We start from the raw sequence: 22528 nt of genomic DNA, 5'->3' as shown, positions 1-22528 counted from the left end.
TAACTGACAGTGACACAGGAGTGCTCCTGTTCTCGGAGGTGGAGTAAATGCAGGGTTGGAGAGGCATTGTGGTGACATCACTGCGGACTCTGTGGAGAGCGGCGTATTGGCACCTCGGACAGCTGGACAGGCCAATGGGCCTCTCTCCTGCTGGTGGATTGCAGAGACCCTCCTGAACCACTCCCGTGTGGACTTCCACTCCAGAACTTTCTGAGCCCCATTTAGTCCAGGCTTCACAGAGCTGGAGAGAGCTCTGCTGACATTTATATTTTAAAAACGGTCTCATCATAATAGACTTCATGAATGTGTATCACGTTCAATTGCTTTTAATTATGTCTCTGCTAAATTACTGTCTGTGTGTAGGTGGAAATCTGTCTTTCGACTTTTGTACCTAGCCTATATAATTGCAGAAGGGTTATTTAATTCTTTTCTTTGAAGTCTTGGCAAGATTGCCTGCCTGCATTAAAGTTATATAAAGCATGCATATTATCCAAAACAGCATCTCTTATCAATTTATTCAAAGATAGAAATTCCTCTTGCTGCCACATACCTAGATGCAGATTTAGATGCAGTTTAACTCTTCTTCTGTGTAAGTGTGGTAGCTGATGGCCTGATGGGGTCTGAGGACTTGATTTACTTCAGTCAGTAACTCCCCATGTAATCTCCTCATATAATCTCGGCATCTCCGTTTGTTAAAAGAGCGTTTACTCATCAGGGAACAGACTTTTTATTTCCAGCTTCATTATTCATCCACAGCTCAGATCGATATTTAAAATACTGCGGCTCATTTCCAGTGCTGTTGTATGAAACACCAGAGCCTTGTGTGCAGTAATATTCTTTTTCCATTCAGCATGTAATAACAAAGGGAGCAAGTTATTTTATGTATTTACGTGTGTGCTCTGGTCATACACTCTATGAAGAGGAAGTGGGAAGAAAGCTGTAGTTCGGGGCCATGCTGAAAAATCTCACTTTAAGCATCTTTTTTATAGCCTGTGAGCACTGTGTCTGAGTCAGTTACTTTCAAGGCTGTTTGTCTGTTTTTGAAATATATTTTGGGATTTCATGAGTCAGCTTTTTTTTTGCGCTGTCCTGAAATGGCACATTCTGTGTGTTTCTAGAACCTTCTTTCTTAGGTCTATAGTAACCCACTGAAATTGTGCCAGAGTGCACCTAAAACTGGAACCCACCACCTAACATACTTACTGAAATGCACAACCCTGGAGATTTCATGGTCCCACCTGTGGCTGAAGTGTGATTTACAGATGATGGGTCAAAGACCCATTGGGTGTGACCCCAGTTAGAATGAAAACCCCCACCCTGGTCACATGCCCAAACCGGTTGGGAAAACTTGGCACTTAGAGTGTGAAGTATAACTGTTAGTAACCCATTGTTTCTCCTCTCTTTCCCCTCTCAGCCACGTAGCCGCTATAGTTTACCAAAGATACTGACAAAGGTAACCCCCCGTGGTGCCATCCTAAAGCATTCTGGGAAAGGGATGTGTTGGTATCTCTTGGGTGCTGGGGCTTTCTTGTCTTTCTTATCTCCTTCTTTCCTTCCTTCCTGGCCTTGCTGCTTTGTTTGTCCTGGGTGAGGAGATTGCACTCTTTCTTCTTGGTCTCAGCCTGAAGGGTGGCGGTTAGCATGCTATTGTTCTCTAGAACTTTTTCTCCTTTTCTCTCAGCAACCCTTTAAGCTTGCGCTTGAAAGTGTCCGACGCGCTTTTGGCGAGCGGCGGGAATGAGCCGAGCGGGCTCTGCCATCCGCATGGAGGGAGCTGCTCGCCGATGCTCGTATGGCCGATGGGCGAGCTAAATAATTCACTCCTATGGTGGAGGTGGGATCTGCCTTCAATAATGTATGCTGGATAACATGGTGTGTGTACAGGAAACGGCTTCTGTCAATTTTTCATGAGTGTCGTTGTTTTTTGTCTTGGTTTTGTGTTCTCCGTGGAGGAAATGCTTGAAGAAGTAAGTGCTGCCGATTTTCTTCTGAAAAGAACACCGGCCATGAAGTGTGTATGTGTGAGAGAAAAATAGAGAGACGGGAGACCTGTACTGCATATTTTAGTAGATTTCTTTGGAAAAGTCATAGTCCACTGAAGTTGGAATGGCACTATGGACACCTGATATTTCCTCTGATATGAAAGCCATGCCCAGCCCACAGTGCAGTGGTTAAATAATAGTGAAATGTCTTCATAACTTTGAGGAGCCATCGCAGTAAAACTTAGGCAGCAGACCGTAGGGCAGTTAGCACTCCACTGCAGCCCAGGCACCCAACACTGCAGAAGAAAAGAGAGCCTCTTAGCAATGCGCGACACGCGCCTTTCATAAGTGGATACTCCCCCAAATCAGCACACTGGCGGCTCTGCTCTCCTTGACTGGCACAGAGGACGGACTTCAAAAACCTCTCATCCTCGGTGAAAAACTAACCGCTGATTGGCTGCCAGCCTCATGCTTCAAATCTTCCTTTTACTTTTAACCTCCGCAAATCTCAGGCCTGTCACTTGAGCTGCTGCTCACCTGGAGATGAACCCCAGTCACAGATCTCTGGGGGCGGTTCTGTGGTTGCCAGATTGAGGTGTACAAATACACGTCAAAGAGATTGCAGAAAAAGTCTTCATACCAAGCACTGTGTGTGAATGCTTTAGTATTATAATTCAATGATTGTGATGTTATTGTTGTCTGTTTTATATTGAGATTCCTTCACTACAGTACTTCATATCAGATATGAGCGTAACCTTCCACTGCCTGTCCCAGTGCAGCCGGGGGGAGTGGGGTGGGGGGTGAACAGTGATGAAGAAGTGCAGTCAAAAAGATTCCTTTCTGCTTCAGCTGCCTGTCTGTATCTTTGCATCGCACCGGGAAAAAGAAAAAAAAACTGTTTTCGTCTTTTGAGAACTCCACACGAACCCACGCACACACACACACACATACACACACACACACATATGCACAAACACATACACACACACGTGCACATACACATGCACATGCACAAACACATACATACACACATACATACACACGCACACACACGCGCACACATACACAAAAACACACATACACACAGTCACAGTAAACACATAAAACATTCACAAACACTCCCATACAGCACACACACACAAAGCTTGGCTCTCAAAAGAAATGAAACCTAATGTTAATATCTAGCTCAAGAACATCAACAAATCCCCTGTACACATCAGTAGAATCATGTCAGTTTTTTGTTGCAGCTGTGGAAGTCAGACACACCTTCCTCAGTAGACTTCTCTTAAAAGGGCGGGAGGCACCCTACTGTTCCTCTCCTGTGTTTTTGGACTGCCTCAGGCAAGTAATGTCTGTTTCAGAGCAACAACATGAGACCCTGAACACCTGACGGACCTTGGAAAAATCTAATTTAGCCGAATCACTGAGAGACAGGGGTGCAACACAAAGACCCTGAGTGTGGGGGTTTAGAGCACCTTTAATGTGAGGTGCTGGAGACAGTGACAGAAATCATCATTAGCAGGCCATTAATCGGTAAAGTTGCTAATGCGCATTTTGAGACCCACCAGGTCGTTGAGTTTAGTATGGCCCATTGAAATTGATCGCAGGTGACCTTTCCTCCATCTGGTCATATTAAATTTTCATTTGGAGAGAAGCTGTCCAATGGCGAATAAAGAAGGCCCGGCTCGCCAGCTAGACATAGCTGAAAGGTGGCTGAGATCATGTGCGCCATTAGACTGATTCCATAGGTCAGTGCGCGTGTCGGGCTCCTAATTATTTTTATGGCTTTGATTCAGCAGGTGACTCCCACGTACTAGCACGAGAGACTGTCTTTTTGGCCCCCTCCATCTCTCACTTTTTCCATTTTACTCCTGAAGGGGGGGGGGGGGGGGGTTAAGGCTTTCCCTTGAAAACGGACCCTGTGAACCCTGAGCTAAGCCAACAATGTGGATTAATGTAGCTCATGAGGTGACAGCGTAAATATGCTATCTGTAGTCTTGAAAGCAGAAATGTTAAAAGTGCACATTAGGGCGCATATGCTAGCAGTCGTCCGTTTGGATGATTTATCAAAATTCATTCTGTGAGTGAAATAAATGGGCTGTGAAGCTGGCTTTGGCTCATGATGAAAAATTGAGTTGGGAGCATCAGGTTCTGTGGCAACTTGGCCACTACCGCAAATCTGCTCCCTCCCCTGTCACACAGATTAGGAGAAATGGCTGAAGTGTACTCTCTTTACCAAGAGCCCTGGTGTGTGTGTGTGTGTGTGTGTGTGTGCCTGTGCGTGTGCCTGTATATGTGTGCGCACACATGCACCAGATTTTGGAATGGTCGAGTGAGAGTCGTAGGTTAGCAACAGCAGACAAAGGAAAGGTGAGGGCATCTCCCCTAAGCCTCCTCTAATCTGCTCTATTATGTGACCGTACGTGGGTAAATCCTGCTTCTTACCGGCTAATGGGGAACTGAAATGCGCTGCCTGTTGGGAAAGGCAGATAACGAGCAAGACTGAGAATGGTTTATCTGGGGAGAGGATTCATTGCTGGACGGGGAAGTCATGGTAAAATGCGTTTTTCACGAGCGAGACAGAAGACCGGGTTTTGTTTTTTTCCCCTCTCGTTTGTCAGGAGCAGAAAAGGCCTTGAAGTGCTTGTTTATTATCCATCGATGTACTTGGGCAAACATGCACATTTTAATTTCGCACCACTTCCAGCACTTACTGACTTGGCTCACGGGATGAGATAATTGCGTGTGACATTTGCGATAGCACAAGGGTCAGTGGAGTGTTAGCTGCCATAGCAGACCAATCAAAGTGTCCCACTCTATGGGGTTGCCGGGGGGGGGGGGGGGGGGGGGGGGGGTGATTTGGAGCTCTTTTGATACCTCTTTAGCAAAGTGGTGCACCTGTGAGCTTCCGCCCCAGGTCCTAGTGCCCCCCCCCTCCTTAGAACGGGCATCGGAGTCCTACGAGTAGCAGCTGTGGAGGCCTTGTGATGGAGCCTCCTCACCGTGGCCCATGCTCCCCACCCCCCCAGGGGAGCACTTCTCTCCCTGTAAAATGCACCACGTGCAATTTTATGGACTGTTACAGGATGGATGTTGCCTCCTTTGACTCCTCTGGAGTTCCCTTTGGAAAAAACAAGTAGAGAAATTGAATGCCTCTTGTGTGATTGGCTAATTGGAGAGGTCGTTTTCAGGGTCAGCGGAAACGCTGAACTCTCATAGGTTTATTGGCTGCCTCGGCGGATCGCCGCAGTCAGAGATTGGCCGACGGGGCCTCAGCCTCTGTGTCTCTGCTGAGGTGATTCTGCTGAGATCTTACCTACTTCTTCAATAAAGTACATTTCAAGGTTGCATTATAGGGAACATTCATCACAAGAAGGGCGATTAACACAGCCTGGCTGACTCTGGGCATTTTCAGAAAATGTTTACCTTTCAGTTTCTGCGAGAGTAACTCGTATATGTGCGTACGGGTATTGATTGTTCCACCTCTCCTATCTGTGAATTGTAAAAAAAAAAAAGTACAGTTGGTGCATTATTGAATTCCGATGTCACCTCTCTCACCTTGGGTGATGCCGTTTGTTAGTGCTGTTAAGGTCTGGTGCAGGACGTTCGATGGCGGGCCTCCTCTGAATTTTCCGCAACCGCCCCCCTCCCCCCCTCCCCCGTGTGTCTTTGCCTTCGCAGCAGGGTAACCCTGGCGACCTGAAGACCCTGCGCAAGGGCCTGTCCCTGTACCACTCCGAGTCCCAGCTGTCCTCCCTGCCGCAGTACCCGGACGCCCTGCAGAACGTACGTACCCCCACCCGCACCACCCACACGACTCGCACCACCCACACCACCCACACCACCCACACCACCTGCACCACCCACACTGTGGTCTGTTCAGACGTTAGCTCCAAATTCTAAACACTGAAAGTTCTGTCTCTCTTACCGCTGATGTATCTTATGAATGAATTGGTGAAGGGGATAGGCAAAGCTGGTGCCAGTGGATGTTATTCACTTGAGCACATTTCTTTGTAAATAGTTAGAATCTGTTTAAAAAAAAGCACTGAAAACTCTTGTTACCAACTGGAAAAGCCTAGCGAAATTTTGAAGATGGAGGGAAAGTAGGAGGTAGCCATCTGGATGCTGTTGAGAATCTGTGCCCTGTTAAACCTCTCTGCCTTTCTGTGCTGGGCTCTTTTCATTAGAATTAAAATCCCCTAGGGGAAAACAAAACACTCAACATACTGCGAGCTCCAAAATGTAATCTTCTGGATAGATCTTAATTTAGCAATTAGCAATTAGCTGTCACAGCAGCAGGCACTTGAGAGGATAAATTGGGAATTGCTTTAAAAAAAATTTTTTTTTTTTTAAACTTTCAAAGTGGATAGCAGTTCCCATTTCCTCCTACAGCCAATGGGGGAAAAGATGCCTCAAATATAATCTGCTCAGAGCTGACGATGTGCAGTGGCTCTGACTGACAGACCTCCCAGGGTCTTTCTGCCGTGGCTATCGGAAAGGTCAAACCAGAGATATGGGCTTTGGTCAAACCTTTGTGCTTTCCCATAATGCAGTTTGCCAAGGCAGTGCAGGGTCAAATGGCAGAGAGATGTTAGCTGAGGCCCTTAAATACATGTTAGCTGAACTGAGGCCCTTTAATATATATAAGCACACACACACTCCCTGCCACCTTACAAGCTCCAATCTGGCATGGCCCCTCTGGAATACGGCCTGTTTGTCAGGAGTGATTCACCGGTCTCCGGGGCGACCAGGTCCTGGCTGGGGCTGACTCACTCCCTACAGCACACGGAATGCTGGGATTTAGGATACGACGCTAAGGCTGCCGCTTAAAAAGGTTGGGAAAGGATTCATGGGAAGAGCTCTGGAACGAGGAAGAAATATCAGCACAAAGGAGCGTGGGGCTCCTATGCGCTGTGAATGCATTCACTTACTGTTACAGTGTAATTTTTCTCTCTCGTTGAAAAGCTGCAATTGGGTTTTGTAATTGGTTTTTGGTCTATATGACCACTCTAACACGTGGCAAATCTCAGAGTCAAAGCAAATTGTATAGTTAAATAAACTTTAATTAACTTACAAGTTTAACTCATGCTTTGATTTACATCGTCATTTTGGTGTGTGAAACAAGGACAATAAGGGAATAATGTAATTTGCACAGTATTAATTTTATTTATGTTTAATATTAGTTAAACAGTTTGGTACATTAGAGTTTGGTACATTAGTGAATAATTTTGGATTTGTTTTAGCTGATGCATTTGCTCCTGTCATTTAATTGCTGTGTTTGTAATAGGGTATTTGCTGTTTCTTAATTAGTGGCAGTAATTTGTGTTTTGGAAGGGTCCCAGTGAAATAGAAACATTTATGTGTGTAGTCTTGGAATTTCATTAAACGGTGTGTCGCGCTGCGCTGAAAATTTGCACCTTTTTAAATTGCTGCCAGGGGCAGTGTTTATACTGCTGTGTAGACAGCTAATTTTGGTTCTCCATTTCATTTAATGCTGGCTAGAGCGTGTGCGGAGAACTTCTTATGTGAAAATAAACAGAAATGAATTTCTTTGGCTGCAACTGTTATTTCTGCAATGCACAGAAATGTTTTTTTTTTCCTTAATTCTTATTCACGTAAGATCTGCACACTGTCAGATTTGAGGATTTCAGATTTGAAATGTGTTATAAATGATTTATCGCTGCATGTCATGTGCAGGGTTGACAGGAGGCCAGAGCTCAGTTGTGTTCTGTGTGTTTTTGGGCTCTTCACAATGAGCACATGCACGCTCCGAGCCATGTCATCTTCTCCTCAGCTGAATGTGTGCATCACTCCAGAAAGCCTACAGAGGCCGGGCGTTTGTTCTGTTTCAGCCCTTATCAAAGCTGAGAGAAGAAGTCTATATATTCAGATGGAAGGGCTGGTTGCAGGAGTTAAATACTGAGTGCTTTTTACAATGTTGTCCTCCTCCTTGTTTGGTTTTCCTCACAATTTGGAATGACCAGTCTTACCCTTCCAGTCACCATAATGCCACCTGTGCCCCTGTAGCAGGAGCGCAGTCTCTCCCTGGGTGCGCCTGGAACATTTCTGTGTGAAACCGATGCAGTGGTCTCCCAAATAACCCTGGCAGAGATTCAGCTGGCCTGGCCATATTGGGACAGTCCTGATTGTGCAGTGCTGCTATTGACTCCCAGTGATAATTGACCAATGACCTGGCCCATGTCCAGGTTCACACCTGCGACTGTAGGGCCCTGTTTGAACGAGCTGCTGGGAAAGCTAAAATTTGTCATCTTAAATTTAGGTAAATTTAGAAATTTCACTCATAACTACTGCACTTTCGAATGTCTTTGGAATATTTGTTACTTTGTGTTCCAGCTTCATAACTGCGCAATATCGGTTAGAGGAAATCATTTATACCAATCAGGCAGTAAACATTTATTGTTATATCCCAGCCTGAAAATGGAGGACATTATGAACAGGACCGCAGTGCGTGTGTGAGAACATTCAAACTTTCATCATACCAGTAACAATGAGGAACGCCGCTGGCTCATAAACAGAGGCTTCCTGATGCTGGAGACCTTTGAACTTTGTTTTTCGCGCTGGGAGGCGCTGCGGTATTGACTTTGGCTCTTCCAGCTCAGCAGCGCGTATCGCCCCTGGAGCAGGCCGGTTCCACCCGACTCCACCGGCCTCCAGCTCTCATTCACCGCCAGGGCACTTCCCTGAGAGGCCAAATTAAGCCAACATTTCACTCTTCAAAGAACATCCGCTGCATGATCTTTTATTCTTCCCCTCCATCGTCTGGCTGATCCCAGGCATGACTAGGCCTTTATTCCCCCCCCCCCCTCGAAACCCACCCACTCCCCTCGCTTCAGTCTTTCCCTTCTCTCTCCCTGGAGTGCTTCTCCTTCTCTCCGAAAGGTCATCGGCAGCCAAGCAAAGCGCCTCTCTGCGGTTTAGCTAATCAGCGAGCTGATTGGCTGTGACAGAGCCGGGGCCTACGCATCAGCGCGGAGGCGCACTTTTCAGGAGACGTCTCCGCGGGAGGGAGGAGCCCATTAGCGCAGGCCGCGTCTCGGCGACACGCGCTTTATTTCTCCCTGTCTTCCGTTCGGCGAGGCGGGCGGACCCAGCCCCTGCGGGACGGTGGGCGTACCTGAGCCGTCTTCTCACCGTGCCTCTGAACGTTCACGTCAGATCGGCCGATCGCGGATAACGCAGCCGCCCCTGCGTGTCGTGCGCCTGCATGTTGCCGCAGAGACGAGTCGTCGGGAGTTACCTGAGAGCGGGAGCGACAGGCGGGGATGCTGATGTTACCATTCAGCCCCCTTTTCGTCCCTCTTTCTCTCTCAGGTCTGACGGCAGAATTAGCACGATGATAATCCCACAGAACTCCGCTATAGGAGAAGGCCTGAGTCATACAGTATATCTTAATAAAGGACAGCTTTCAGCTGCAGTTTGAAGAGTTCTCATTCACGTGATGTTGCCTGCATTAATGCACAGCAGCATTAGCTGTTTAAAAGCACATTCACATTCACATGCTGGAAAACGTGCTGCCGTGTCTGAATGGGAAAGAATGGGAAATTAGATGCACCATACAGGGAGGGCATGGGCGGAGCCATAGAGAGCGTGGGCGGGGCCAGGGAGGGTGACATATCATATCCTGAAGCACTAACTCCCCTTAATTAGAGTCACACAAGTTAATCACACAGATGTTGACATGAGCAGCTTCACACACACTGTCTTACAACCTCGATGACCATGAACTCCCCCCCTCGCACCCCTCACCCCTCACCATCACCTCATCAAAGACCTCACGCTGCAATTTGGAATTCAGCTGCCCAGAGGCAATTTAAAAAATGAGGAGCGAGCTCTTGACGGGAGCCTGGATACGGAGGCGGGGGCGGGGGGTTGGAGTTTTGTGGTCTATGACCACGGTTAACCGCTCCCTTGTGGTCGCTGCAGCCAGTGAAAGGCCCTCACCTCGGAGCGGGTGGGAGTCATCGACCGCAGCACTCCAGGTTCTTTTGCCCTGTGGCCGAGGAGTTGGAGTGCGGGCAGTTAATTAAAACGGTTCATGCTTTTTATTCATCGCAGCGCTTTCCCCCCTCCTGCAGTGAGATGAAATTGCATTTGTGCAGTTATGACTCTCTATGGCTTACCCCCACCTCACAAACACTCTGAAGACCGTGAGAATTAATCTTACTGGAGATGTAGCCGGATGCCACCCCCCCCCCCCTTCCTGAATGTCGCTGTACCTCTAGTCTCTGGGGAGTATACCTCTCCTGTGGATAAGCTAGCCAGCGAGGGTAAAGGAACATGGGAGACGTAGTTCTTTGGCACATGGATTTGTGTACAGGGACTCTACTGAGGAGTGGTAATGGGGGTGGATCGCTGTGGGTCTAACACAGGGTTCAGTCCAGGTTCTCCCAGCGCTGTTTCCCGATGCTGAATTGGCCCATTGTGGAGTTCCGCTATGCTCCGGCCCCCTCGGAGATGATGATTAATAATGAGCCGAATTAAAGGAGTTTCTGACGGGACGGGCTTGGAGACGGGCCAGCGGCCTTGTTCTGCCTGTTGAATATGGGGGGGGGGGGGGGGGGGGGCAGCACTAATGACCGCCTTACCACATGATGAATGAGCGCTAACCCTGGCTCGCTGCCATATTTGTATTCTTGTGGTTTTGTTTGTCCGGTGTGGGCAATGTACGGACTCTACTCCTCTGCCTTTGAAATGGATTCTGTCCCCAGTCACATGGTGTGTTGAGTTTGAGCAGTCACATGGTGTTTCTCAGAGCGCTCACAGGAAATAGTGTATTTGCTGAAGATGTGTCCCCGTGAGCGAGGCGTCGCCGTAGCGCCACTTCCTTCTCACAGCTGAATGGCCCTGGCCTGGGTTAGATGGGTGTTTTCTGCGCATTGTTTGAAATGAGATGCTTTTCATGTCTGATGCCTGAACTTGTACCTGTCTGGATCCAGTGACCCTGGCAGGAGCCCAGGATTCTGTGGGATTCATTATCGGTGTCTTATGGTGCGCAAAACATTTCAAACTCTGCTAGTGTAATGTACAAGGGAAGGTTTATGTAGGAGGCATTTTAAGTATGCATAAATTTGTGCGTACATGCATTCTTTGTGTGTGTGTGTGTGTGTGAGAGAGAGAGAGACAAAGTGTATAGGTGTAGTTTTGTTTTTATGACTATGTTTGTATGTATGCATTTTTGTGTGTGTGCGTGTGGGTGTGCGTGTGTGTGCATGTGTGTGTGCATGTGTGTGTGCGCACGTGTGTGTTTTTGCACACTCAGGTCTTGTAACGTGTTATGCTCTTCTGTCAGCAGGGTTCTGCCAGAACAGCGAACAGCGACACCTCCCCTACAGTGGGTTACCCCCCTTCTGTGCAGAAACCAGAAGCCGTGGTTCACGCTATGAAGGTAACGTGTGCTTTACACTCTACAGCATGGGCAGTGCCCAGTATACACCCTCACTGAAGGGTTACAGAAAGACACCACCGACATTTCACTCTGGAGATGAAACAGCTGTCCTCAGTTGAGTTTACTTTATTCACACGTACATTTTTCATTTCTTGCTTGCTCTTTCACCAGGCGAGATGTTAGCAGTGAAAATGCAAGGGTCAGCATCTCCGGAGTGTTATTATTACACATGGTTCAAGCAAAATGAAAAGGAAATACAATGGAAGCCTTCTGCTGAGAAACCATTAACTTTGAATTTGAGTGAATTAGACCTTTGGACCAGCTCAAAGACATTGAAGTAACCTTTGTTTCCCCAACTCGCTGGTTCTACTGGTTGTTATACTCAAGAGTGCCACCATGTGGTGTACCAGAGAATTAGCTGCTCCTGCATTGATAATTATTCAGTTACTAAAGGCTTGCATTCCCAGCCAAACAACAGTCCATAATTTTGTATTAATTAGGTGACTCGTCCATTACATGAAATATGAACACCAATTAAACATTCATAATCAGAGATTGTGTCTAAATCCCATCCGTTATATAATAAATAACCGTTTTTGATTCTATATAATAATGTTACAAAACCTACCTTTGTCAAACAAACTTCAGGAAATCACCTAAATGGATGGTTCCTTTTTGACCCTTCCCCTAGCACACATAGACAGACAGACAAACAGACAGACACACACACACACAAAGAGCAATTATTCAGGGAAGAGTGGATTTAAATCTTTGTGATTGAATTTTCTGGTTGAATTACTAATACTAATATGTGATAGCTGTACAGATGATCATTATGCTTGTTAGAGGACTTGCTAGCCAGCCATGTTTTTTTAAGCAAATCATGCATGTAGGAGAACACAACATACTTCAGATGAATTTATAATTTAATCTCTTTTCTACTAGTTATGCAACCTTGTTATTTGAGCCATTAGTACACTGAGTACAGTGTGTACTATAATGTAACGGAGCCTGTTAGTGCTGTTTATATAATCACAGTACTGGTGTGGAAAGTCAATATAACTGTCACTACAGGCCTAATTTTAATCTTTGATTTGCATTTGGTGTGCTCTTCCTTTTGTTAGAATGTTAGAAGAAGAATGCTTCTGAAAACTCGTGTTGAGATGTGTTTTTTATTTGTCCATTTCATGTAGGTCCTTGAAGTTCATGAAAAACTAGACAAGCAAATACCAGAAGACTATGAGGAAGACCTCAGTGAAAAGGAGAAGGCGATCGTCCGGGAGATGTGTAATGTAAGGACAAGAGGACAAGATTCCAGAATATTCTCTATCTCTCTCTCCCACACACACACACACACACACAATCTTTTTTATAGAAACTTCCACAGAGCACTAATGAGAGGTTGAAATGAGCTGAAAGAAGTACACCCTCTGTGTTTGTTTGCCTGCTAAATTTGCAAAGTTGCCACAATTTCTAGGAAGGCAGTGTTTCAATTAGCAACACAACAGAGTGCCTCTTTTCACCGGACCTTAATTGGAAGGGATTTATTGTGAGTAGGACGTGGTTGTCGGTGCAATTAAAACAACGTAACGAGGAAAGCGCCTCGTTCCCATCCCGCTTGCATCGCAGAAACTCCATCCAAGTTATAAAAAGAGGCTCCTGATAACAGTGCAGGGCAAAAAAGCTGGCCCCTCTGCGGAGACAAGCGCAAGAGTGGAATCCGGGGTCCATACAATACAGCACTGTGTGCTGATCGGCGGATTCCGTCAGGCCCAGAGTGACAGCGGCCGCTACATGAAAGGCGGCGACGAGATAAAGACACAATGCGATGATTCTTCCCGTCGAACGCGGCGTCCGAGTTCAGGATTCAGAAAGGAGCCCTGTGCCCGTCCTTATGTGTCTTTCATATTTTAAACATGCCGGTCATTCGCCACTAATGAGCTACAGTAATTACGGAGTGTTGCCTAACTGGTGTTGTGTTTTTTTTTCCCCCATGCTCCTTTGTGTTCAGGTGGTGTGGCGCAAGCTGGGCGATGCGGCCGGGTCCAAGCCGTCCATCAGACAGCACCTCTCCGGGAACCAGTTCAAAGGACCTTTGTAGTCGCCTTTCTGGGGCTCAGCGCGAGGGACGGAATTTTTTTTCAGCTGCGTAACCTCGAAAATACGGCAATTCTCAACCAAAATCGATTTTTTTTCTCTGACTGCCTACTGATCACAAGACTCCACCTGCTCGACAAAAAAAAAGCTTGATCTTCCTGGACCACTTCAGCTACAGCATAAGAAACTTTTATTCGTCACTAGCCAACTTTTTGGTACCTCAAGTATTTAAGACTGGCAGCTAGTTTTATTTGCCACTCCAGGTATTGATTTTGGGTAAATACAGTGCTAAACTGTGTTTAACTTATTCCTTCAATTGCTTTTAACAGTTATCTTAGAAGATGGCACTGTGGACGTTATCAGGCCATTTGTGGTTTTTTCAGCATTGACTTTTCGGACAATCTATATGGACGTCGTTTAATGATCAGTTGTGTTTGTTCCAGGTTAAATAAAGTCAATGGCTATTGGTTCGTTTTTGAAACCTACTGTCAAATAGTCCCCTTTACTTGAGAAATAAGTTCATTATAAATGTAGGAATCACTTTTTAAGGAAATATAATGGAATGTAGTGATATGTAAAATACTTAAAAACCATAGCAATACTTTGCTGTCGCAGTTTTTTTCTAGAGTGGCCATTTGTGAGATAAGAATTTTCAGACAAGACAAATCCAAATTAATGTAGGCTATGTTCCCAGATTAAAATCTTGTCAACAAATGATGGTGATGTGCTGTGTGTGAAAGTAGACAGCAAGCTGTGCGCACAGTGAAATCACTATTTTGCTGTTCATATTTGACAATCGTATTAGTGGCACTGGGGAAACGGCTTTACCCTCACCCACCTGTGGCTGCATGGCGGAGGGATATCTGAATGAGGAAGGTGTTAATTCGGAGGCCTACGCACAGGGCTTAAGTCTACTCAGACTCTCGTATTTCTCTACTTTTAATGTGTTTTTTTCCCCCAAGAATTTGAACCTGTCATTTTTCAGAATAATATTTCTATTATCAGTCTGTTTAACCCTTAATGGTCTGCTCAGTCGAGCTGTATCATTTCTCTGTGATGTTTTTCCTTGCTGTGCCAGTTAAAGGGTTGAAACACTCCTTCGTCCAGAATCTTTATTCATGCCATTCATATGGTTATTGTACTTCTGGAGTTCTGATCACATAAATGTAAACGTTGCTGCCACTTTAAACCTATTTAGAAATGTATATTATTGGAATTCTAAATGTGGATGCAGCAAGTGACTCCGCAGTGTGATGGAGTGTGCTTGTGGCTGTTGACTTTTGTTGGAATGTGCGAACAAAATATGCAGGAGTCCTGTGAGGAAGGCTAAGTGAGCTGTTCCATGTTTGATTCTCCCATTCGCATTGTTTACCCATTGCTTCCTGAAAATGTGTACCCTGTTAATGGGCTTTTAATGCTGAGGTTTTAATGTATATATTAAAAATGACCACACGCAAATAGGGTCAGCTACGTGTACACTCACCTGAGTCTTCAAAATATCTAATTAAGGAAAAGTGACCTTTGTAAGCAGATAGACCATACAACTACTGACTTTTATATGTTATTTCATTTGGATACAAATCAGATATAAAGTAGAATATTTTCCTAATGTTATTCAAATGCACTGTGGATGAGATTTTGATGTTCAATTCAATGTTCTGTTGTATTTTATGTTTACCGGATACACGATAAACTGGAATCCTGACGTATACAGTGCTCTGTAAATACCACTTCCTCTAGAGTACCTGTAGCTAGCATGCCTTTATAACTTTTTTTCATAAGCTATATGTAGCTGGAATGGACTGGCATTTTAGCAAGTTAAACAAATGTTTTAAAAATCAAATATGAAATTAGGCCACTTTTAGATGATTTTGAAAAAAATAAAAATAAAGTACTGGCTTTGTAGTTCTAGTGTTTCTTTGACACATCGTCAACACAGATCACTGTTCAGATCAACTTCAGCAAATTCTGTTGGATTTCGGGCTAAACAAGGTTGCCACCTGCTGGTAAGTATTAAAAAGGACATGAAACGGTTCCCATCTAATTATTCAAACAGCAGTTCCTCACACCCCCGTCTTGGGGGACTGTGACAGTACTTAATTCACAACCAAGAGCTATTGTTTCTATGTGATTTGTATTACACACTTTCTTGCAAGATAAACAGTAGCATGTTATGTGAAAAGGCACATAGCCTTATTCAGGTTTATATCTTGAGCTAAACATCGTACTTGTGTGCCTTCATTGGCTAGTTTGAGATTGGCTTCCTGATAGGGTTGCTGGCAAGTAAGCATTTACATTTGGGTCAAGTGACAAATTCTTCAGTACTATGCACACTAAAATAATTAGCTGAAAAGGGCTGAGTAAACTCTGGGTATTTGTGGGGGAGGGACTGTCCACAAGACCGTTAAGCAGGCTGTTTCTTTATATCTGAGCAAAACAAGAAGCATCAAAGCTTGTCGAATCTAACCTGTACAAGTACGGGTCACACAAGTGCTGTGGCATTGAAATTCTCCAGAAAACAGCCCTGGTGTCTGCACTCTGACAACCAAATAATGATACATTTGTAAGTAGACGTTTTTAATGTTTTTTGCTTTGAGAAAAAATAAGTCACATACAGCAGACTTGGACCACACTTCACATTTTACATCAACTACTTTGTTTTCCTTATGGATAAGCCAGAAGCTCAGCTGGAACGGCTCTAAAAAACAGAAAGTGAGACGATGCCTCCTCTAACACTATTTACAAAGAGGCCTCTTGTGCTGAATGGTTCATTCATTCACATGACTTCACTCTTTATTCTCCACAACAGACCTCGGTCAACATTTGGACACGTGAAGTGCATTTTCCCCCCTCCAGCACAATCTCTTGAAATCTGCATAATCTAGTGACAGAAACAGTCAGGATGAATCAAATTAGAAATGTGTGAACGCTTTACGGTGCCTTAAAGGGTGACCCAATTTGTTTTGTCCCCCTTGGGAGTCCAACAGCGGAACAAGCCCAGTTTCTCAAAGCAACATACCGATAACTGTTCAAGAGAACAGGTACAGAAAGTCTTTGCAGAGGAACACCACACAGGTCTAGAGTTACATAGCACTTTCATTACTGTGCTAAATGGGAATTGTGCATGCCAAATTCATACATGACAACAGGGATGGAAAAAGCACTGCCAATGTAAAAAGAGTCATTCCAGGTTTCACAAAATGGCTGCCTCTAGCTGGTGGACTCCAGTACATATGCCAACTTGCTTCCAGTAAGACCAGAAACAGTTCAGACTGCTAGTCGTCACCTTTGTGATGTTCACTTGGATGATTACTGCAATCAGAAACAAAATATTCACAGTGGGACCTAAACTACTCAACACAAATAGATGGAATTGCAAACACCCAAAAAAGTGTATTACCTTCCATCACCCGTTCCAAAAAATATTTAATCTTGTCCTTTTTTCTCAAAAATTCTTTAATGTATTAAAGGCACTGTTAACATCTATATCTGACTGTAGGTGTAGCACCCTTTGCTTTTGGAATAAGCAGGTACATCCTCTCCTGTGCTGTTATCTCATCCAACCTCCACGGTTCATACCTGCCCCAGGGGGCAGGCCGGGGGGCAGGGGCGGGGGGACCTGCGGCTGGCCCCCGGGAGGGCCCGGCGGGGGCGGGTAGCTGGCAGGGGGCATGCCCATGCCCGGGGGCGGCACGCCGTGACCTGGGGGCATGTGCGTCGGGGGCGGGTAGCTGTGGTTGTAGCCGGGCGGCGGGTAGGCGGGGGAGGGGGGAGGGAGGTTGGGCGGGGGGTAAGAAGCAGAAGGCGGGGGGACGGGGGGTGGAGGGTTGGGCGGGTACACGTGGGGGTGGTACTGCATGGGCGGCACGTAGGAGGGGGGCATGCTGCTGTAGGAGGGGCCCTCGGTCTTCATCATGGTCTGCAGGCTCTGGTAGCCCTCCCCGGACATGTAGGAGCTGGAGGTGGGGATGCCCATGATGTAGCTGGAGGGCGGCGGGGGTGGGGGGCGGTGGGGCAGCGGCGGGGGCTGGTGCACGGGGGCCGCGTGGGGCGGAGGTGGCACCGGTCCCTTGGGCACCTCCGCGGCATCTCCCGGCCTCGACAGCTCCGCCTCTACGGGTGGGGCTGACACAGTGGGCGGGGGCTTGCGATCTGCGAGCAAAGATCATGTTACGGTCAAACGCATGCAAAAAAAAAAAAAAAAAAAAAAGGTTTCAGCTCTTCCACATGCAACACCCATCCGCTACATCAATCTTGCACCCAGACAGATCACAACACAAAGCTGTCTACTGTACTGGTTACTCTAAGAACTGTCTTAATGCGCTAAGGCAATAATCAGATTTGCCTGAAAGGTCAGTAGCCGTGCAATCCATTGTGCAGTTATGCAATGTATCACTCTGCAGTCCAACTCTGGGTCATATTTCTGAGTTTTAAAGGCAATGCGACCAGCTGCTGCTATAAAACACTGTGTGGATACTTCGTCAGAGAAGTAATTCTCTGGAAAATGACAATGCTGTACAGTAAGCACAGTTCTCGGAATACAGAGAATGGAAGAGAAAGGATTATAAGATATGGCTTCCAATGGGCATTTGCAAATTCATCAGCATGTTCACGGGATAAAGTATGAATTCAAAAAATAATAGTTTTCAAAAATACAAAGGAAGTTCAATTAGAGATAGTACAGCAAAATACCCTACATTCTTACAGGGGAGTTGGTAAACATATTATCAATTAAACTATTTACTATTAACGCAAATTCAGGAAGTAACAGGTATATTTGCACCAGGACTTGTTGCAAGGCAGTTTTACTTTTTAAAAGATCAGTGCATCATGTTCCCCGCTATAAGCAGTGTGGGTGAAAGGCATGGATTGATACATCTCCAGGGTAAACTCACCAGGAGGGGGCTGTGCTGGGGGAAGCGGGGGCATCGGACTCTCCAGACGAGGGATTTTGGAGCCAACTTGTTCTGCAAAAGTAAACAAACCAATCCCTACTTTAAAAAAAATGTATGAATACAAATCAATAACAAGAAAACAAATACAGATACTTCTTTAATTCACTGAACTGATTAACTGTCTATAATGGTAACATGACACCAATTTTACTGAAACGAAATGGTAATATTACCTGATGCCTTGGGTTCTTCTTTAGGAGAGGTGGCCTAGTGACAAAAATAACATCAGAAATAACAAACTCTGTTTGAGAACAGCTGGTATAAGAACCAAAGTCTTTCAGTGTGGCTGCATCTGTATCTCAGAGATTTCTTATGGTGGATGAGATTTCATGATTCTCCCACAGTAATAATAATTTTAAAAAACCTTAAAAATTTGAAGGCTTCTGTTGGCTTAATTTTTTGTATAGTGTCCTACATTTTTGTATAGCACGGAAAACCCCTCAGTTGCAGGTCACCACACTACCTTCATTTTCACTTGCAAGAGGCAAGACCTCAATATCAGGATTTAAGAAAAAGAGAGGTAAATTACTCAAATATTAATTAGCCAACAATTATAAAATACCCTTTCTGGCTAGCAAGCAAGCTAACTGGCGTTTAAAGGTCATCTTTGCTCCTTTTACAGTCCACAAACCTACAATCAGTCAAAACCATGCATGTGTAGAGATCACTAATCCTTATATTATAAGGATGCGCAGATCTAAATTAGCATGATCCCTAAATTGACTGGAATTATCTCAATATCACAGGATCTGTGCAGTCCCTGATGTGAACTGACAACTGAACATACAGCCTGAAAATCAGTCAGCGGTACTGAAAAAGCACATGGTCATGTGATCTGTGAGGAGCCATTACAAAAAGGGGGAGGAGCCACTTCGAACCAGACGATGCTGCTGTCCACTTACATGGGGCCGCTTCAGCTGGCGTGGAGGGCTGGTCTGTGGAGAGGTCTTCTTGGGGGCAGGGGGGAGGGGTGGGGCCTGGGCCTGCTGTTGGGCCAGGGCTATGGCCTGCAGCTGCTGCGGAGTGGGGATGGCCTTCTCTTTCTCTGACAGCTGGGGTTGCTGGGGGATCTGCTGTTTGCCCTGTGAGTACAGGTCCAGGATCTGGTGGCAGATGTCTATGGTACACAACAATGTGCCAGGTTACCCGACAGCAGACCTATGTGACTATCTATGAAAGCTTATCAGGCAATACAAGGAAAATACTTGAGAGAGTAAACCCATGGACACTTGCACTTAATAAAATAAAACCAAATACATACACCAATTTGGGAGGTGTTTGCATGCATGCATGGCTTTATTAGCTCAAATCTAAGTTCATATAATTAATTTTTTATCCAAGTACTAGTGTCACGAGCGTCTGAACACAAGCATATTTAATCTCCACATCTCGAAAGCTTTCAGCACCTTCCAGCAGCTCCACCGGGACGTCCTGGACAAACTGCTCCCACCAGCGGCGGGACGACTGTTTGGAGGTCCACTCCTGGATGTCGAACTTGCAGAGGCGCCCGGCAAGGTACATGACGGCTACGGCAATGATCTCTGACTCCCACTGCAGCGACAGCATGGTGCACAAGCTGTGCAGAGACAGAGATAGGTCTGAGCCTTATGCTGCAGGGACTTGGGATACGCATCGTTCTCAGGACAAAAAAAAAATCACACAGTGCATCGTGCACATCAGGTCAGAAAACCAGCCCAACAGTATCTCTCACATACCTGTCATTTACAAAAGTCCAAGCCATCTGCAACAGCTTCTGCACTTTATTCTTGTCACCTGAAAGAGATGAAGCCATGTTTATAAGAGGATTCCTACGAGTCGCTGTCCATAAATGACTATGAATTACATGACCGCACAAGTTAAAAAGTCACTATACAAACCTTTCAGCTGCTTGACATAGCGAAGGAGAAATTGGTATGGATGCTCCACTTGCAAATCAAACTTTATTGTCTGCAATAATATTCTTTCCAGCACCATGACCTCTTCCTGGTGTAATAAAGTGGCACAGAAAATACTTAATAGCACCACTTAAAAGCCAAATCCCCAAAGTAAAAATGATTTTTTTTAAATCTTAGAATTTCTTATGACCACATAACTGTCAAAGTGATGCAAATGTTATTTTAAAATTTTATTTATTTATTTACAACAGATGCAGTACCTCACCTTAGGGTCATCCCCAAACTGTGCAAACTGCACGTCATTCAATAAACTGCGAGCTGTTTTTATGATGTCTTTACATTTCTTCGGGGTCTCCTCCACTTTGCCAGCAAGGAACAGACAGCACGCCCCAGTGACCTGCAAGCAATATGCACCAGTTGAATTATTGACATTTACAAGCAAACACTCCCTGAATTTATTGGCAATAGAACTAGTTCATCCAGCTGCACTGACAATTAAATGTCAATAGAGTCTGCAAAGATTTAATCCTATACCATGAAACTTACATATCTGGGGAACTGCTTAAATGAGTGAAACATATAGAAACGATGGAAATAGACGATTCCAGTTGCCAAAGTGTCATAGTGCCTGAGAATGTGTTAAGGGCAAAAATGAAATTAACATGCTACCTCTTCTCTTACTACGTAACTATGTTGAAATAACTGCTAGCCACGTATAATTTTAACATACAGAGTTAACATGTTTATGTTATGTCAACAATTGAGAGCGATTTGAAGGCACACGAAGTGTAGGAAAATATGGACTACAAAATGTAGTCAAACTAATCGAAGAGCGAAAAAGTAAAGAGGATTCAAATGGGATCCGTGGAAAAGGATACAAGCCCAGGCGCGTCCCAACGTCAAAAATGAACCGGGCTCCCTCGCGCCTGTATCTGGCCTCAGTCGCAGGATCGAGACCCTCCGACTGAGAGGGCGTATGCGCCAAGTCCTTCTTGTCCCAATACCAACATGGCTTTATGTGGTCCAGGCTTGCAGTCGGATTACCAGGAGTTGAATTCTCCTTGTTTTCCTTCATTTATTGAAGTAGCCAGTCAATCAGCCAGCTAGCTAACAACTTCAAAAGTTGGATAACAGCCAGCCGTAAAATCACCTGTCTTGGCTAGGTAGGGGGAAATGATAAAACAGAGTTTCTTCCAAACATAAACAAAGTCAATTTATTACCCAAAGATACTCACGCAGTCATTTCTAGCACTACCTTAAAGGAGACTACAATGCAGGTCGTAAGTCATATACATATACAATGCATGCACTTCGAGAAATCGGTGTGAGGATTGGCAACAAGTTGTCTCTTACGACCTTACTGTTGATGGCGATAACCAACTACAACCCTTAACGTAGCAGTAATACAGTTAGCTAACCAGCGTGAATTCGTCTCATTTAACTTTGCACAACATTTTAATTAATCATCTAGTCAGCGATCTTACGTACGATTCCCGGTAAGAATTGCAGTAGCTTGTCCTACTGTATTGCTATAATTGGGTTTAGTTAACTAAGTTCGCCATCAATAAGTTAGCGCAGCTATCTGAACTTTTCGATACCTAGCACGAGTTAATTCAGTGTTAGTATGAAGGGATCTAAACATACCTTGTTCCAGACGATACCAATACAATTGTTCAAATATGATGATGATGAGACGGCGACAATTCTGATTATTCTTTTCCCGTGCTTTAATTTAAGAAAAACCGCTACTCCTTCTCACAGGGGGCTGCCATGTTTTATTTAACCAACATTCAAGCGTCATCTAACCTCGCCTCAAGCCTGTTGCTCTTTTTTAATCACCCGATTGGCGTATAGATTAACCAATAATAATGTTCGGATCACAGCCTTTTTAGGAAATGTTGTGTCCCCAAAGTAAACCGCCAATCATAGGACACAGAGGGTAGGCTTGGCTGAATGCTGTTGCGCAGTCAAACTTGTTGTGATTTGCAAAAGTCAAATGGACGTGTACAATTGACCTATAAAATCCAAAAGAGCTGAGCGAAAGTAGCAATTTAGACCAATCAACGTAAAGAAGATGCATACATATACATATTGTTGATTGAAGGGTTCTGTAAACCTATTGCAAAGCAAATTAACCGGGCCGTACCTTATTCTGCCAATGACAGATTAAATGCGACTCTGTACATATGACGA

At 45.1% G+C, this 22528-nt stretch overlaps 2 protein-coding genes across 13 annotated transcripts in view; one reads left to right on the top strand and one right to left on the bottom strand.

Moving 5' to 3' along the window:
• The window catches only part of LOC118221859 (coiled-coil domain-containing protein 85C-A-like), a 47025-nt gene extending 31635 nt beyond the window's left edge, over positions 1–15390 (top strand). For 2 of the 12 annotated variants that reach the window (XM_035407276.1, XM_035407324.1), the window contains 5 exons: positions 1415–1453; positions 5664–5768; positions 11293–11388; positions 12582–12680; positions 13400–15390. In XM_035407276.1, coding sequence (XP_035263167.1) covers positions 1415–1453; positions 5664–5768; positions 11293–11388; positions 12582–12680; positions 13400–13489 — 429 coding nt within the window. In that variant the 3' untranslated portion in view covers positions 13490–15390. The remainder of the gene's footprint in view (positions 1–1414; positions 1454–5663; positions 5769–11292; positions 11389–12581; positions 12681–13399) is intronic. The other 10 variants (XM_035407284.1, XM_035407333.1, XM_035407311.1 and 7 more) reach the window with 5 other exon arrangements.
• A 655-nt stretch (positions 15391–16045) lies between these two features.
• On the bottom strand, positions 16046–22175 carry ccnk (cyclin K). Its single transcript, XM_035429304.1, has 11 exons — positions 21980–22175; positions 21214–21494; positions 20882–20963; positions 20601–20732; positions 20318–20423; positions 20156–20213; positions 19847–20016; positions 19343–19557; positions 18614–18647; positions 18381–18452; positions 16046–17637 (listed from the first exon to the last, which is right to left on the bottom strand). The coding sequence occupies exons 2-11, from the start codon at positions 21408–21410 to the stop codon at positions 17036–17038; spliced, it is 1668 nt and encodes a 555-aa protein (XP_035285195.1). The 5' UTR covers positions 21411–21494; positions 21980–22175; the 3' UTR covers positions 16046–17035.
• Positions 22176–22528: the final 353 nt, after the last annotated feature.

Source organism: Anguilla anguilla, chromosome 1 (genome assembly GCF_013347855.1).
Source record: "Anguilla anguilla isolate fAngAng1 chromosome 1, fAngAng1.pri, whole genome shotgun sequence".
In the NCBI taxonomy this organism is placed as follows: domain Eukaryota; kingdom Metazoa; phylum Chordata; class Actinopteri; order Anguilliformes; family Anguillidae; genus Anguilla; species Anguilla anguilla.
Note: the sequence above shows the minus strand (reverse complement) of the source record. Positions and strands in the feature narration are given on the sequence as shown.